This window comes from Botrytis byssoidea, assembly GCF_014898295.1.
Source record: "Botrytis byssoidea strain MUCL 94 chromosome Unknown BBYS_022, whole genome shotgun sequence".
Lineage (NCBI taxonomy): Eukaryota > Fungi > Ascomycota > Leotiomycetes > Helotiales > Sclerotiniaceae > Botrytis > Botrytis byssoidea.
In genome coordinates, this window is record NW_024065863.1 from 94619 (window position 1) to 109453 (window position 14835).

The 14835-nt window shown below is 41.9% G+C and overlaps 4 protein-coding genes across 4 annotated transcripts; 3 read left to right on the plus strand and 1 right to left on the minus strand.

The window, feature by feature from the left end:
- Nucleotides 1-4249: 4249 nt before the first annotated feature.
- EAE97_009419 (uncharacterized protein) lies at nt 4250-4459 on the plus strand (the record flags this gene model as incomplete). Its single annotated transcript, XM_038879934.1, has 1 exon — nt 4250-4459. One exon carries the CDS (start codon nt 4250-4252, stop codon nt 4457-4459), a length of 210 nt encoding a protein of 69 aa, XP_038729045.1.
- A 599-nt stretch (nt 4460-5058) lies between these two features.
- EAE97_009420 (uncharacterized protein) lies at nt 5059-5976 on the plus strand (the record flags this gene model as incomplete). Its single annotated transcript, XM_038879935.1, has 1 exon — nt 5059-5976. One exon carries the CDS (start codon nt 5059-5061, stop codon nt 5974-5976), a length of 918 nt encoding a protein of 305 aa, XP_038729046.1.
- A 244-nt stretch (nt 5977-6220) lies between these two features.
- Nucleotides 6221-6857, minus strand: EAE97_009421 (uncharacterized protein; the record flags this gene model as incomplete). Its single annotated transcript, XM_038879936.1, has 2 exons — nt 6221-6474; nt 6536-6857. The coding sequence occupies 2 exons, from the start codon at nt 6855-6857 to the stop codon at nt 6221-6223; spliced, it is 576 nt and encodes a 191-aa protein (XP_038729047.1).
- A 434-nt stretch (nt 6858-7291) lies between these two features.
- EAE97_009422 (uncharacterized protein) lies at nt 7292-14057 on the plus strand (the record flags this gene model as incomplete). Its single annotated transcript, XM_038879937.1, has 3 exons — nt 7292-7896; nt 7947-8089; nt 8143-14057. 3 exons carry the CDS (start codon nt 7292-7294, stop codon nt 14055-14057), a joined length of 6663 nt encoding a protein of 2220 aa, XP_038729048.1.
- Between the last annotated feature and the right edge of the window lie 778 nt (nt 14058-14835).

Genomic DNA, 14835 nt, shown 5'->3' on the forward strand with positions numbered 1-14835 from the left:
TGCTCAATCTCGAATTTGACGTAATTTAGTCGAGAGAGCCAATAATATCACGATCGCAAGGGAAATTTGTGTACCATTCTTTTTTGGAGAGACAGAATCCGATGCTGGCGCGAAAGCTAAAACTAACTACTTATCATATTGGAAGATCACTAGTATGCCATGGACACTAGTCCTATTAGAACGATACATGGGTGAATAAACTCGAGTCCAGATCTCCGACATGAATTTGTTGCATATCTGACGGATCTCGAAGTTGACGTAATCATGTTAGAAGAACCAATCACATTCCGATCGCAAAGAGTAATAAGATCTCGTCCACCGTGAAGAAAGGATCATCCGATCTTGTGGTCGGTGCTATTCACTAGCGCCTTTTGGGGACAAACCTACCTAGGTAACTGAAGAAATTTAGCTCGCTAGTCTCAGCGAAACTTATTTGGTACGACAGATACTCTTCTTTAGATCTCCAATCTGAGTTTGTTGTACGTCTGGTGAATCTTGGATTTGACTTAATCACACCAGTTGAACCAATAGCATTGTGATGGCAAGAACTGTGTTCTGAGCTGTCGGTTAGAGGTCCAATTCGGTATCAGTAGTTTGGACATGGGAGTCAGTCTCATGACATCATTACGTTCTGGAAGCATAAGGTTTAAGTTAATTCATGAAATTCCATTTGGAAATGTAGATACTAGGCAAGGTTTAATTTGAGTGAGTCGTTACTATCGTTTTCAATATTATATTGATTCTAGTATTCATTCTCTTGATTGGAGACTGAAACCACCCACTGAGCACCAAATATTGTCATATAGTTTGAACAGTTGTCATTTCATATTATTGAATAGGGAGTAAAGTTTCTCATGTTACTAGGTACACAATAATGTTGGACAAAAAAATGAACATCAATACCAACACTTGGGGGTGGTACACCCAAATTCTTTCTTCATCGCCGCATGAGGAAGGCTGGAGCTTGCATCACCCAATCGAAGGCAGTATTGACAGTATCAATGAAAAGAAAACACATGTATAGTCTCATCCGGCTTTATGACAATTGAAACATCCGACTTCATACCTCTTTAGCTCACCTTAAACGAGACAAATGGGAATCCTTCCACTCGACCACGAAAAATCTCACACAACAGAGATCTAGTCTTCATAACCAACGGAAATAATGGAGGGTTAAGATTTTGATTATGTCCACTCAAGATCGCGCTTGAAAGCCAAAGGAAATTGGTGACCATTCACTCACGGGCGTTCTCGCGTGATTCAAGCAGCGCCGTAAACACTCATGAATTGGAGCCAATATAAGATATATAAAGACAACAATCTGCACAAATTCAATCTCTATGCCAAAGAATAATGGAGGAACAAACCGAAATATCTGTTGAGTCAGTGTGTTTGCAACCATCTATTCCTTTCGAGGCACTTACATGACAGCATTTTTTATGGCATGATTTGACCAAGAACGTTGACAACATTCGGGTCACCTTCAAAAAAAAAAAAATGAAATAGCAGTGAATATTCAGACAGAAAACAGCATGAAGGTGTTGCTGTCAAACTTGCATAACCTGTATTTCACGTTCCCCAACATCTGCACCTCGATTTCGAAGGCTTGCATGCATTTACATGCAACATTTACTACCCGCAAGCTTGCGCGTAACGAACTTTGTATCAGCAAAAACCAATTTCTTCATTACTAGCACTTCGAGCTTTTAGGTTGGCGCAATGATGCTGGAACTGTGCGACCTTTTATACTTAAAACAACGAATTTTGCATTGAGCCTTGGGACTGCAGAGGCTTATTAGGCATATTGCATCCGAATGATATGAGTCTTACTCGTCGAGTATGGTTCAAGCTAGGCAAATTCACTCACTTGAATCAAGCTTTTAATCCCTTAGACCTTGGGGTCTGACTATAAATAAAGTTATCAACTGCATGTTGCTCTGCAGTATAGTCTTGCAGGAGTAGGCAGGGACAGAAGAAACGTCAAGTGCAGATGTAAGTTCTGGTATCTACCGATGCAGAATCTCGAATTCGTAGCTTATAGTCTCTCAACTGTTGTCGAGGAAAAACCGTGGAGGTTGGATATGAAAATACGACAGAAGAGTCAAAAAATGACAGTCAAACCACAAAACCCAATGTTTTATAGGATGACACTTTCGTACTCAGTCGAATCAAGACTGTGTAATGAACCAGGTGCAAAGCAGGAGCATGGTTCAGAATAGGTTCCAAATTTAATGACAAAGAAGCCCTGTACCGAAACGAAACACATCAGGGTCCGGTGCTACATTGGACGTGGCTCTATGACCGCTATTCAAGCTATCTACTCTTATTCTTATAGCACTCGCAAACATAATCTTTCGAACTTGAAGCGGGGTTATAACTTTGTAAGCATCAGATACCAAGAGTCGTCAATATATTCACCATAATCCGCCACACCCAAAATACATTACCTTAATTTCTTTCTGCTTATGTTTCAAATGTAGTATAAATAGAAAGATATAATCGCAAGTTTGAGACCTCAAGCAAATAGAAAAATACACGACTCCCATATCCATGGCTCTGTAGATCCATGTGAGTTGAGGAAGCCGACCAGACGTAACTATGGCTATCGTAAGCGCCTTCCATGCATCTTCTTTTGTTCTTACCTCTCCGTTAAATTTGAGGAGTGATAACACTCCTCGAGTCAAATTCATGACAGTGTGATATGAGTAAGTGACAACAGCGACTGTTTCTAAAAGGCTCTAGCAAATCTTGGTTTCCGGTCGCGATGAGATACGTGATCAAAGGCTCGAGGACAAATCAGGAAATGTCTTCATCAATCGTGGTATTATTGTGCTTTTTGTTCCATATTAAGATTGTCTCAGATTCTATTACTCCCCTTTTATACGAGATAGGTGTGCCAAGAGACATGAGAAGCGAGATGTAAGGAAAGGCAGATCTCTTCACACTTTAGGGGCTGGCATTGACTGAAGCCCCACAAAATTGAATAAACCGGACAGGAAAATCCCAACTATCAAGGTGTCCAGATTCACACACTAGAAGCTCATCAAAAGCGGTGAATAACCAAGCTACTCCATAGGCCAAGCAAAGCTAGATTGATCACTGACCAAAATCGCGGACCTCCATGTCACAAGTGCTTTTTAGAACCTGAAAGAAACCTTATAGCAAAATTGATATTAGCGACATGCCATATTACTTACAGGTATTCAGAATGGACTGGTTTTGATTGATAATAGTCACTGTTTAGTCAAGTGAGCAAGATGCAAGCGACAAAGATATTGTCGATTTACACGCTCATAAGAATATTATATGCGATTAGACTTAAAGACATGGATGAAATCACACTCTAGACCGCACCTGCACCATGATTATACAGTCGTAGGCCCTTAGCATAGTGTATGATTGTGAATGGGAGATATACTCCGCTACAATATGTAATTCTGTTATAATGCATTATCAAACTTTATGATTATGTGTAGATCTTTTCCGAAGTCAGAGCCTATGTGGCCTACAAAGCAGGTGAATAAAGTTATCCAAGTGCGGAGGTATCAGGACATAGATACATCCATTAACATATCCCCATGAAAGATTTTCAATCATATCGTTGATTGTGATTGAAAGTATATTTCATGAATGCCAGATCTGTCTAATCCACTTATGACGTTGACCAGTATTGCCTCTCGTGGAATGATAGCAAGTTGTTCTTTAACCACGATATTAGAGATCAATATGGAAGGTGCGACTATAGGTTCTGTAAAGTCCACGTCGCACGATCTTGTGTACTCGGGGAATTCAATGTCCTTGTAAGCTAGAACAAAAATACACTTCTAATGAAGCAATTTTTCCACCCGTGAATGCTGAAACTAATCATTGTTTTGTTCATCCTATCAAAGAACGAAAACTTACATCATTTGCAACTCAATTCACGTTGCATGCCAAAAAAGCAACGAGAAATCAACACACGATACACACTACCACCATGCAGCTCAAGAACTTCAAAAGAAGATTTAAGCTTCCCAGATCAAGCCCAACACAGACACAATCCCAGAGACCGCAAAGTATAGCCACCAAAGTACAGTTTTACCAGAATTGCTTTATCGTCGCATTCTCTTCTCTTATGGGAACGATTTGGTTTACTGGGAGAATCTTCTTTGAGGATCGCAGTGAAATTGCAATCCTAAAAAATGAGAACGACAATTGAAGGACTTGGTGGAATGAGGAAGGAAGATATGTAGCGAGCACAGGCAACGAAATGCGTCAAGGCACGGGAGCTGGGAATATTGAGACTGAAGGCAATAGAATTTCCGGACTCAAGAGAGAAAACGAGCAGGCCAAGACTATGGAAGAACTAATTTCTTGCAACGAGGGATTATATAGAGAGAAAGTGGAAGTGAAGAAGGATTTGAGGGAACTATTGGTTTGGGTCGAGAAAAGGGAGCAGGAAGGCGTTTGGAAAACATAGAGTAAAGTGATAGCTACATGTTGGAACCAACCATGGTGAATGATAGCATTCACATAATCCCTGCTTATCTTGTATGATTGGAGGGTTAAATAGCATCCATCAAGGCCTGATCATAACTATAGAATGTAGCTCTTGAGTCCTGTCTGTTCTACAAACTCTAACAATTCAATATGATATTTTGTTGATTAATGTTCGAAAATGGACCTTTGAGCTTTCAAAGACCCTCTCACATCCAAGCTCAGTATAACAAATTGTTGTAGATTCGCTGAAAACGAATTGCTAGCGGATTACATATCATGAATCCACTATGTCGTACATCAATTCCTTTATAGTACCAGACCAAGGTTTCGATTGAACAAAAAAGGTGTAAAAGGATTCGAGGATTATATTAGCGCCGTCTCACTGTGGCTGAACCCCGCACCAATAGTGACATTGCTTTGATTCACACTCCACTGACACACCTGGGCCTTCAACCACCAAACCACTTTCAACTCCATTCCCCTTCTTTGTAACCAACATCAACTGCTTTAAATGACAACCACGGTCCATTGCTTCTAGCTTTCAAAAGTTAACATACTACCATCTCAAATAATGCAATCATGATATCTCCTTTTACGGATTCTCCAAAACGAAAACGAAATGATCCCCAGGCACCAACTCCGCCGGATTCCTCACCTATGTGTCTCCAAACTTCGATTTCTTTACCTACATTATCTCCAGAAGAAGCTGGCCAAGGTAGTCCACGTACAAAAGTCGCATACCACTTTCAGGGTCTTGCGCTTGATGGACCCACAGATGTCAACAAACTGAATCTCAAGAAGAAGGTTCAAGAAGCCAAAAATGCTGAATCTGATATGCGCAAAAGGGTTAAAATGTTTGCTTCTAATGATGTGGATATGACTGGGAGTACAGTAGCTGAAATTCCTGAGACACCACAACCGAAAGCCTTCAGGGCTGTCATTGGGGAAGAAAGGAAAGTCGATCTAATAATTCGGGAGTTGGGAAATAATATTCGGCTTCATAACGAGGTTGATCCCATAATATTCCGAGCCGGATTAAGTGATGCAAAAGAAAAGGATGGCTTGACCAGGGCATATCCATCCATCAATCGATTGGCTGATTCTACGTCTCGGGGAAAGAAGAGGATGGGTACACCGCCATTGTCCAAATCTGGAGATGCCATGGAAGAAGAAAGGGAGCTTGTGGATCCGGACCGAGCTGCTTTGACATGGCATAATAATGAAATCACTGGACACAAACCAGACGATCCAGATGATGACGGAGAGGGAATAAATGGAATTGGATTCCGGCCAACGCCTGCTCTTGCTTATGCTAGAACGGAAAGACGGAAGCAACAAATGGCAGATTACAGGAGCCGGGAAGCAAGGGAAGCTCGAGCTCGAAGGAGTGAAAGAAGACGAGGAACAGAGGAATCCGCCAGAAAAGAAGCTGAGAAGGTAGCCAGGAGAGTAAGGTTTATTGATTCTGATAACCCGGTAATCATTTCACCGTCTTGAGCTTTTAGTATTGGATTGTTTCAGGAGTTTGATGGAAATTATGGTTACAGCGTTTGGTTATGAGCATAGTCTCGAGACATGGCTTAGGAATTATCATCGGTATAGGTACCGAAAGGCGTTCGGGGTATTTATGAAAAGGACAGGATCTCAAGTTCTGAGTATACGAAATTATGCAAGCGGGATAGATGGTCATTATAGCGCAGTATGGGGCTGCTAATACATTGTTTTCGGGATTTTTACTTCTTTACCAAAACTTCCAATTTGGTTTCTTAGCTGCTTCTTCAGCCTTTTTGTCCGCTTCTTCCTTCAGCCTCCTCCTTTCTTTCCTCCTTTCTTCTGCCTGTGCCTCCTTTTCTGCTTTCTTCCTATCAATAATTTCTACAGCACGCTTCATATGTGCTCGTTCTAATCGCCGTCTGTACAAACAAAATTCATAGGCTCCAAAAGCAGAGAACACAAATGTCCCAACTGCCCAGTTCGCGGCTTTAGGTATCGGCGCTTGAGTAAGGCGTTAGCATTCGGTCGTTCAAGCCCAAGACACACAATCGCAATAGCATACCGCCAAATATAGCCCTGATTCCACCCATTGCGAAGCCCCCACCAATTCCAGTAAGAAAACTTTCCCTAGCACATGGATACATATGAACTTGTGAGAAATCTTGCCATCGTACAGTCTTGACTGCTGCTCCTAAAGTAGGTGTCTCTTTATGTGCACCTGCAGTATTCTGCCCCGAGCCGTCTGGTAAGGCATTTGCATTTCCAGGTGGCGTGTGGAATACTTCATATACTTTGTTAGGAGTTTTGACGTGATCGGGCGGTGAGGTTGCTCCAGGAGGTGGACCCCGTAGAGTAGAATTGGAATTTCTAGTATCGTCTGCCATTGCTGTAAAAAGTTGTTTGTGAATTACTTCTTTGTCGTACAATTGAGGGGAGCTTTGTGAATTGATACCGACGGGACGTAAATATGTGGGCCGCCGTAGAAGGCTGCGTTGCACCTCACTTAGCCCTGCTAATAAGGCTGAATTGTACTTTACACGATTTCCACGCACTATGGATATTTTCGCGACTCGACGCGTTCCCCAATTTGTGTTCCGCAGCCAAAAGTTACTATCTTCAATCATAATTTCACGATTTGTAAACACCCAAATTCCATACCTCACAACCAATTCACGTTTAATATTCATGGTAATTTGATTCAGTGAAAGACTGCTTCTCGAACACCATAATTCTTTCAATAGAATTGTTCAATTCCTTGCAGGAGTAAACAACTTCACCCCTTTCGCCCCGCCATTTTGGCACCACACATTCGCTCACAATGCCACCACGAAAACCACAACATGGCTTCCGCCGTGGAGGAAAGCAAGCATATCATGGACCTCGAAAATCGAAAACTTTTGAAAAATCGTCTGGGAGAAATGAAGGTACATCATTGGAAGAAAAGGTGGAAGCTGTCAAATTAGGCCATTCGATAGATGAAGCCATGGGATTTCCTCGGCATGAGTCTGGCAAGAAGAAAGTTGGATGGTTGGTTAATATAAAGGCTACGACTATCGAAGACGAAAAACATTTAGAAGGTCGAGCCGGTGTAGACTGCTACTTTATCGAGGACGATGGAGGAACTTTCAAAGCGACAGTAGAATACGAACCCTATTTCCTGGTCGCGGTCAAAAGAGGATATGAACCAGAAGCAGAGGAATGGCTTAAGAGAGCGCCAGGAGGGGGTGTTTTGAAGAGCATAAAAAGAGTGGAAAAAGAGGATTTGTCAATGCCAAATCATTTATTGGGTTACAGGAGGAGTTTTTTTGAGTGTAGGTTTAGGAATGTGTCGGATCTGCTGGCAGCTAGGAAAGACATTATGCCGGTGGCGGAGAAAAACAAAAAGAACATGAATGCAATGGATACGTATGCGGAGGTTGCTAGGTGAGTTTTCTGCTCTGAAGACTTTTTGCGGAAGACTAATTGGTAATTAGTGCAAATGCTGGATTCGATCTGTTTGACGACTCACGAGATGATGATAAACGACTTAATGTTTCTATTGCGGAGGGTAGCGATTTTATTGTAGATATTAGGGAATGGGATGTACCATACCATGTACGAGTAATGATAGATCAAGGTAATGAAGGGAATTGCAATAAAAGTGCGGACAAATCAACTGACAAACTGTAGATATACGAACGGGAAAATGGTACTCGGTAGAGGCAAAACACGGTACAACGACGTTGAAATGCCTGGAAGATCGTTTGGCCAGAGCCGATCCAGTAGTTATGGCATACGATATCGAAACGACCAAACTACCTTTGAAATTCCCAGATGCTACGATCGATCAAATTATGATGATATCCTACATGATAGATGGGCAAGGATTCTTGATTACGAACCGAGAGATTGTTTCTGAGGATATTGAGGACTTCGAATATACGCCGAAACCTGAATACGATGGACCATTTATGATTTTTAATGAGCCAGACGAGAAGGCTGTTATCGAGCGTTTCTTTCTACATATCAAAGAAGCACGACCTACAGTTATAGCGACATACAACGGAGACTTTTTCGATTGGCCGTTCGTTGACGCACGAGCTAGTGTTAATGGTATCGATATGTACCGGGAAATTGGATGGCGCAGGAGCCAAAGCGAGGATCAGTACATTTGTGATTACAGTGCGCACATGGACTGTTTCCACTGGGTTAATCGTGATAGTTATCTGCCTCAAGGAAGTAGAGGTCTAAAAGCTGTAACAACAGCAAAGCTAGGTTATGATCCAGACGAAATCGACCCAGAATTGATGTTGAGATATGCCAGCGAGAAACCTCAAACTCTTGCAGAGTATTCCGTCTCTGATGCTGTAGCAACTTACTATTTATACATGAAATATGTACATCCTTTCATTTTCTCTCTATGTACTATTATTCCTCTAGGACCAGATGCGGTTCTACGAAAAGGGACAGGAACCCTTTGCGAGATGTTACTCATGGTACAGGCTTACCAGAAAGAGATCGTACTTCCAAATAAACATGTAACGCCGAAAGAATCATTTTGGGAAGGTCATTTGCTGGAGTCGGAAACTTATGTTGGTGGACATGTGGAGAGTATTGAAGCAGGAGTTTTCCGAGCTGATATACCCGTCAACTTTGCTGTCGACACAACTGCTATTGATGAACTTCTCGAGGATCTGGATTCTGCGCTGAAATTCAGTATCACGGTTGAAGAAAAGAAGTCACTGGATGATATCGAGAATTATGAGGAAATTAAACAACAAATTGCAGATCGCCTGAATAGTCTCAAAAAAACCGCGAATCGAAGCGAAAACCCCCTGATTTACCATCTGGATGTCGCTTCTATGTACCCAAACATTATGACGACAAATCGACTTCAACCCGACTCTATGATTCAAGAATCAGATTGTGCGGCGTGCGACTTCAATCGGCCTGGTAAAACTTGCGATAGGAGAATGCCTTGGGCATGGAGAGGCGAATATCTTCCAGCGAAGAGGGACGAATATAATATGATCAGGCATTCACTTGAAAATGAACGATTTCCAGGAAAATATCCGAAGCAACCAATGAGATCATTTCAGGACTTATCTTACGAAGAGCAGGCTGGGCTGATTCGAAAGCGCTTGCAAACATATAGTCAGAAAATCTACCACAAGATTCACGACCAGACCACTATCGAGCGAGAAGCAATCATATGTCAGCGAGAGAACCCATTTTATATTGATACTGTAAAGGACTTCAGAGATCGTCGATATGATTACAAGGGTAAGCAAAAAGTCTGGAAAGGCAAAACTGATGCTCTTAAGTCAGCAGGTGCTCCAGCTGCTGAAGTCGAAGATGCGAAGAAGATGATTGTGTTGTTCGACTCCTTACAGCTGGCTCACAAGGTTATTTTGAACTCCTTTTATGGTTATGTCATGAGAAAAGGATCGCGATGGTATTCCATGGAGATGGCTGGTGTGACTTGTTTGACTGGAGCTCACATCATTCAAATGGCTCGACAATTAGTTGAACGTATTGGACGGCCTCTAGAGCTGGACACTGATGGTATTTGGTGTATGCTTCCGGCAACATTTCCGGAGAATTATGCTTTCAAGATGAAGAACGGAAAGAAACTGGCTATCTCGTACCCTTGCGTGATGTTGAATCATCTAGTCCATGACAAATTCACAAATCACCAATACCAAACTCTTACTGATCCAAAAACCTTCAGGTACGAGACGCATAGCGACAATTCCATCTTCTTCGAAGTCGATGGTCCTTATCGTGCTATGATTCTCCCTACTTCAAAGGAAGAGGACAAGAATTTAAAGAAACGTTACGCTGTTTTCAACGATGACGGAAGTCTAGCGGAACTCAAGGGATTCGAGGTGAAGCGAAGAGGAGAACTGAAGCTTATCAAAATTTTCCAACAGCAAATCTTCAAATTCTTTTTGGAGGGTACAACTCTTGAAGAGACTTATCAAGCAGTGGCAAAAGTTGCGAATCAGTGGCTGGATGTTTTAGATTCGAAAGGAAGAACTCTTGCCGACGCAGAACTTATCGACCTCATTTGCGAGAACAGGAGTATGTCAAAGAGTTTGGAGGAATATGGCACACAAAAATCAACTTCAATCACTACTGCAAAGCGCTTGGCGGAATTCTTGGGTGAACAAATGGTGAAAGACAAAGGTTTGAATTGCAAGTACATCATTTGCGCTAAACCAAAGCATGCACCAGTGACTGAACGAGCTGTTCCGGTTGCTATCTTCTCATCGGATATTTCAGTAAAGCGACACTTTCTGCGCAAATGGCTGAAGGAGGATCCTACAGACATGGATCCAAGAGCGCTCTTAGATTGGGGTTATTACTCTGAGCGTCTTGGGTCTGTCATCCAGAAACTCATAACTATTCCTGCAGCTCTTCAAAAATGTTCAAATCCAGTGCCCAGAGTAGCACATCCAGATTGGTTACAGAGAAGAATTCGAATCAAAGATGACAAAATGAAGCAAAAGAAGATGACTGATATGTTTACCAAAACTCCCCTTGAAGACATATCAAATCTACAGGATCCAAGAATGGCCGATATGGAAGACTTCGGAACGCAACTTCTGAAACCTAAGACTCTGGGCTCTCAGCTAAATTCAGCGACGCAGAAACTTATGAAAAGAAAGTCTCCAGAACCTGCTGTAGCAGTCTCCATAAATCCATTTGCAGCACTTCCTGATAAGATGCCATCACCAAGCGAAGACTACGAAGGATTTTTGGAGTATCAAAAACAAAAATGGAAGATTCAGAAACAGGCAAGAATACGACGTCGACATCTTTTTGGTGAAAATCGTGGCGCCCAAAGCAACATTGCGACTACTTTCCAAAATCAAGCCGAACAACTATTCAAGAGTACGTGGCAGGTATTGCAATTGAGAGGTACTGAAAGTCCAGGTATTGTTCTTGCGTTCGTTCTTATCGACTCGAAGGTACATACATTGAAAGTCAAGGTTCCGAGAACAGTTTTGCTTAATTTGAAAGGCAAGGAACTACCAGATATTGAAATTGATGGCTGTGAAGCGGAGAAGGTCACTCATACACTACCGAACGGACATCCATCCGTCCATTTGTTCAAACTTACAATGTCCGAAGATGTCTATGTAAACGAAGCGCAAAAGATATCTTTACTTTTCAATCATCCGAGTGTGGAAGGTGTTTATGAGAAGCAAGTTCCACTAAATATTCGTGCTGTTCTTCAATTGGGAAGTTTGTGCACATTTGATGAGACGCAACCTGGTGTCCTAGGAAGAGGTCTCGAGCAAGGCTTCGATTTATCTGGACTCCGTCGCGCCTCGTCGAAAAATCCATATCTTTCAAATTCGTCGATGGAATACCTCTTCCTTTACCATGTTATTGCTGGTGATAGACAAATCTTTGCACTCTTCTCAACTTCAAAAGAGCAGGCATATGTTGTCATTCTCCAGAAGACGAAGGTTGCCGAACAAGATCTTCCTAACATCGCTAAAACTTACGCAGATGCCATTGCCAAACGCCATCAAGATGCAAAGGGAGAAGTTTGGCAAAATTGTTTCGAGTATCAAGAAAAGATTCAGTTCAAAATCAGCCAAGTCACAACAAGAAGAAAAGCATTGCTTGAAGTTGGTGACCTTTTCAAGAAAATGAAGAATGATGAGTCCAAACCACTCATGCTCGTTGTCCAGTCTCCACAAAGGAGATTACTGGTACATGACGTGCCTATTTTAGGAGACTTGCCAATACTTCCCCTGAAATCAGACGTTCAAGATAGTAAACTCCCTCCACTAAACTGGCAATCTGTCATAGCAAAGCGCTTGGTCAGTCATTACTTAAACCTCGGGGAATGGGTCATTCATTTGACTGAGCTCGCGAGATATGGAGATGTTCCACTCTGCAACCTGGAAAGAGACGATCCTCGTTTCTTGATCGATGTGGCTTATGCGAGAAGACTCCAAAGGAGCAACGTTGTTTTGTGGTGGTCTGGTGGTCCAAAGCCAGATCATGCTGGATATGAACTCGATGATGTTCTTGGCGGTCTTGACACTGTGCAAATGCCTTCAGTAAACAATCCTGGTACCTATCCATCAGTTTGTATTGAGCTTGATGTCAGAAATTTGGCTATCAATACCATCTTGACGTCATCTCTGATCAATGAGCTTGAAGGAAGTGACTCGATATCTTTCAATCCTGCCGCGCCATCAGACGATGCTCCTAGCGATGGTACCAATGTTCTCTATGCCGAGAATGCTTTTGCTACTGCCGGTGTTACAGTTCTCAGAGAGATGGTCAAAGCTTGGTGGACTGAAGCTTGCAGAGGTAGTAGCATGGCTGATATCATGGTGCAGCACCTTGTCCGCTGGGTTGAAAATCCAGACTCGTTTCTCTACGATCGTTCACTACATTACTACGTACAAATGATGTCTCGAAAGGCTTTCCAACAACTCATGACCGATTTCAGGCGTGTCGGATCTCATGTCGTATTCGCAAACTCAAATCGACTTCTACTACAAACCACTAAAGCTGAAGTCGGAAATGCCTATGCATACAGTCAATATATCCTCAAATCGATCAAGGCAAAACCTCTTTTCCATTTTCTAGACCTCGAAATCAAAGAGTATTGGGATTATCTAGTTTGGTATGATGAATTTAACTACGGCGGTAAAGGCTGCTCGGAAGTCGTCGAAGCTGAAAATCAATCGCTGGATAACATCATGCATTGGCAATTGAGCAACTTCCTCCCCGACAAACTCCAACAAATCTTCAACGACTGGGTTTTAGAATTTATTGATATAATGCATAATCTCAAGAAGCCGCGTCTTGGCATTGATTCTACCCCTCGCGCCACTCAAATTCCAGTCCGAAATCTAGGAGATGACAAAGAAGATAAAATCATTCTTGGAAAAAGTTTTGAGAAACCACTCAAGAAACAAATCGCCGGTATTATTCGCAGACAAAAAGATGAAATGCTCCATCCCGAACTTGCGGAAGATTACAAATTTCCCGTTCTCCCTGGTTCGCATCTCAAACCCACAAACCCAGCACTAGAACTCGTAAAGAGTCTTATGCAAGTTCTTTCTCTTGACAAAAATATCACACTCGAAGCTCGTCTCCTACGAAAAGAACTTTTAGAAATGTTTGAAATCCGCGAATTTTCGAACGCTGCTAAATTTCAGAATCCTTCTACTTCTGCCAAACTCTTCAGCGTGGTCTGCGATTCTTGTACGACGTCAAGAGATATGGATTTCTGTCGTGATGAAGATTTACTTCCTAACAGTGAAGGAAGTTGGAGCTGGAAATGTCTATTCTGTAATGGAGAGTTTGAACATCTAGGCATTGAAGAGAGAATTATTGGGGAAGTGATGGGATGTGTGGGAGAGTGGGTGGGCCAAGATTTGAAATGTGTCAGATGTAAAGGATTGAAGGTTAATGATTTGAGACAGGGGTGTGGGTGTGGAGGAGAGTGGGGGGAAAGTGTAGATAGAGGAGATATGAAAATGAAGATTGAAGGGTGGGGGAGGGTGGCAAGGTCTTATGGGTTAAGAATGCTGGGGGCGGTTGTCGAGGAGATTTTGGAAGGTCTGTAGGCTGGGTGGCTGGCCATGGGTTGCTGGGAATTTTTTTCGAGGTGCTCATAGGGTCTTTGCTTTTGTTGGAAACGGAGTGGGGTTGGTTGGTGTAGAAATATTGACTGCATGGCGTTTCATATTCATATAGTACTTGATCAAAGAATTCCATTTTGTCTTCTAGCTCACGTTTTGATCAATACGCATTAGGCATTTCATCATTACACCCTTTCCTTGAGGATATTAGAGCTGGATATTGAGCGTCGATTCGAGTTGTAACGTTAGTTTACGTCTGTCAATTCAAAATTCTAGATTAATCAGTCAATTCGGAATGATATTTGTGTGTTTTTTAAAGATATTATATACTTTGGAGAAATCTAAGTGGAGAGGACTATTTCAACTTTTTTCGCTTTCCTTCATCGATGTATGATTAAAAACAATCTTTAGGAATTATCCTCTGAATGATATAGAGCAGACATCAGTTAATATTACTATCTACTCGATTCAATTTAATGAATGAGTTATATGCAGACTGCCAACTCAAAATCTCAAGCCTTAGAAGGTATATACATCATTACACCATAAGATTGAACATTAGCACCTATTTGATTAGTAGATGGCTCTTGTAGACGCCTAATAACTTTCAGCTACCTCGCTCTCATCTCACCTCCCCGATATCCCATAATAACTCTTTGCCTCTCAAAAAAAAAAAAAAAAAAAAAAAGCAAGCACTTCGAGTGTTAACTCCAAATGGAGCATTCCAAAATAAATGATATCGTATCTCAATACAATCAAATCG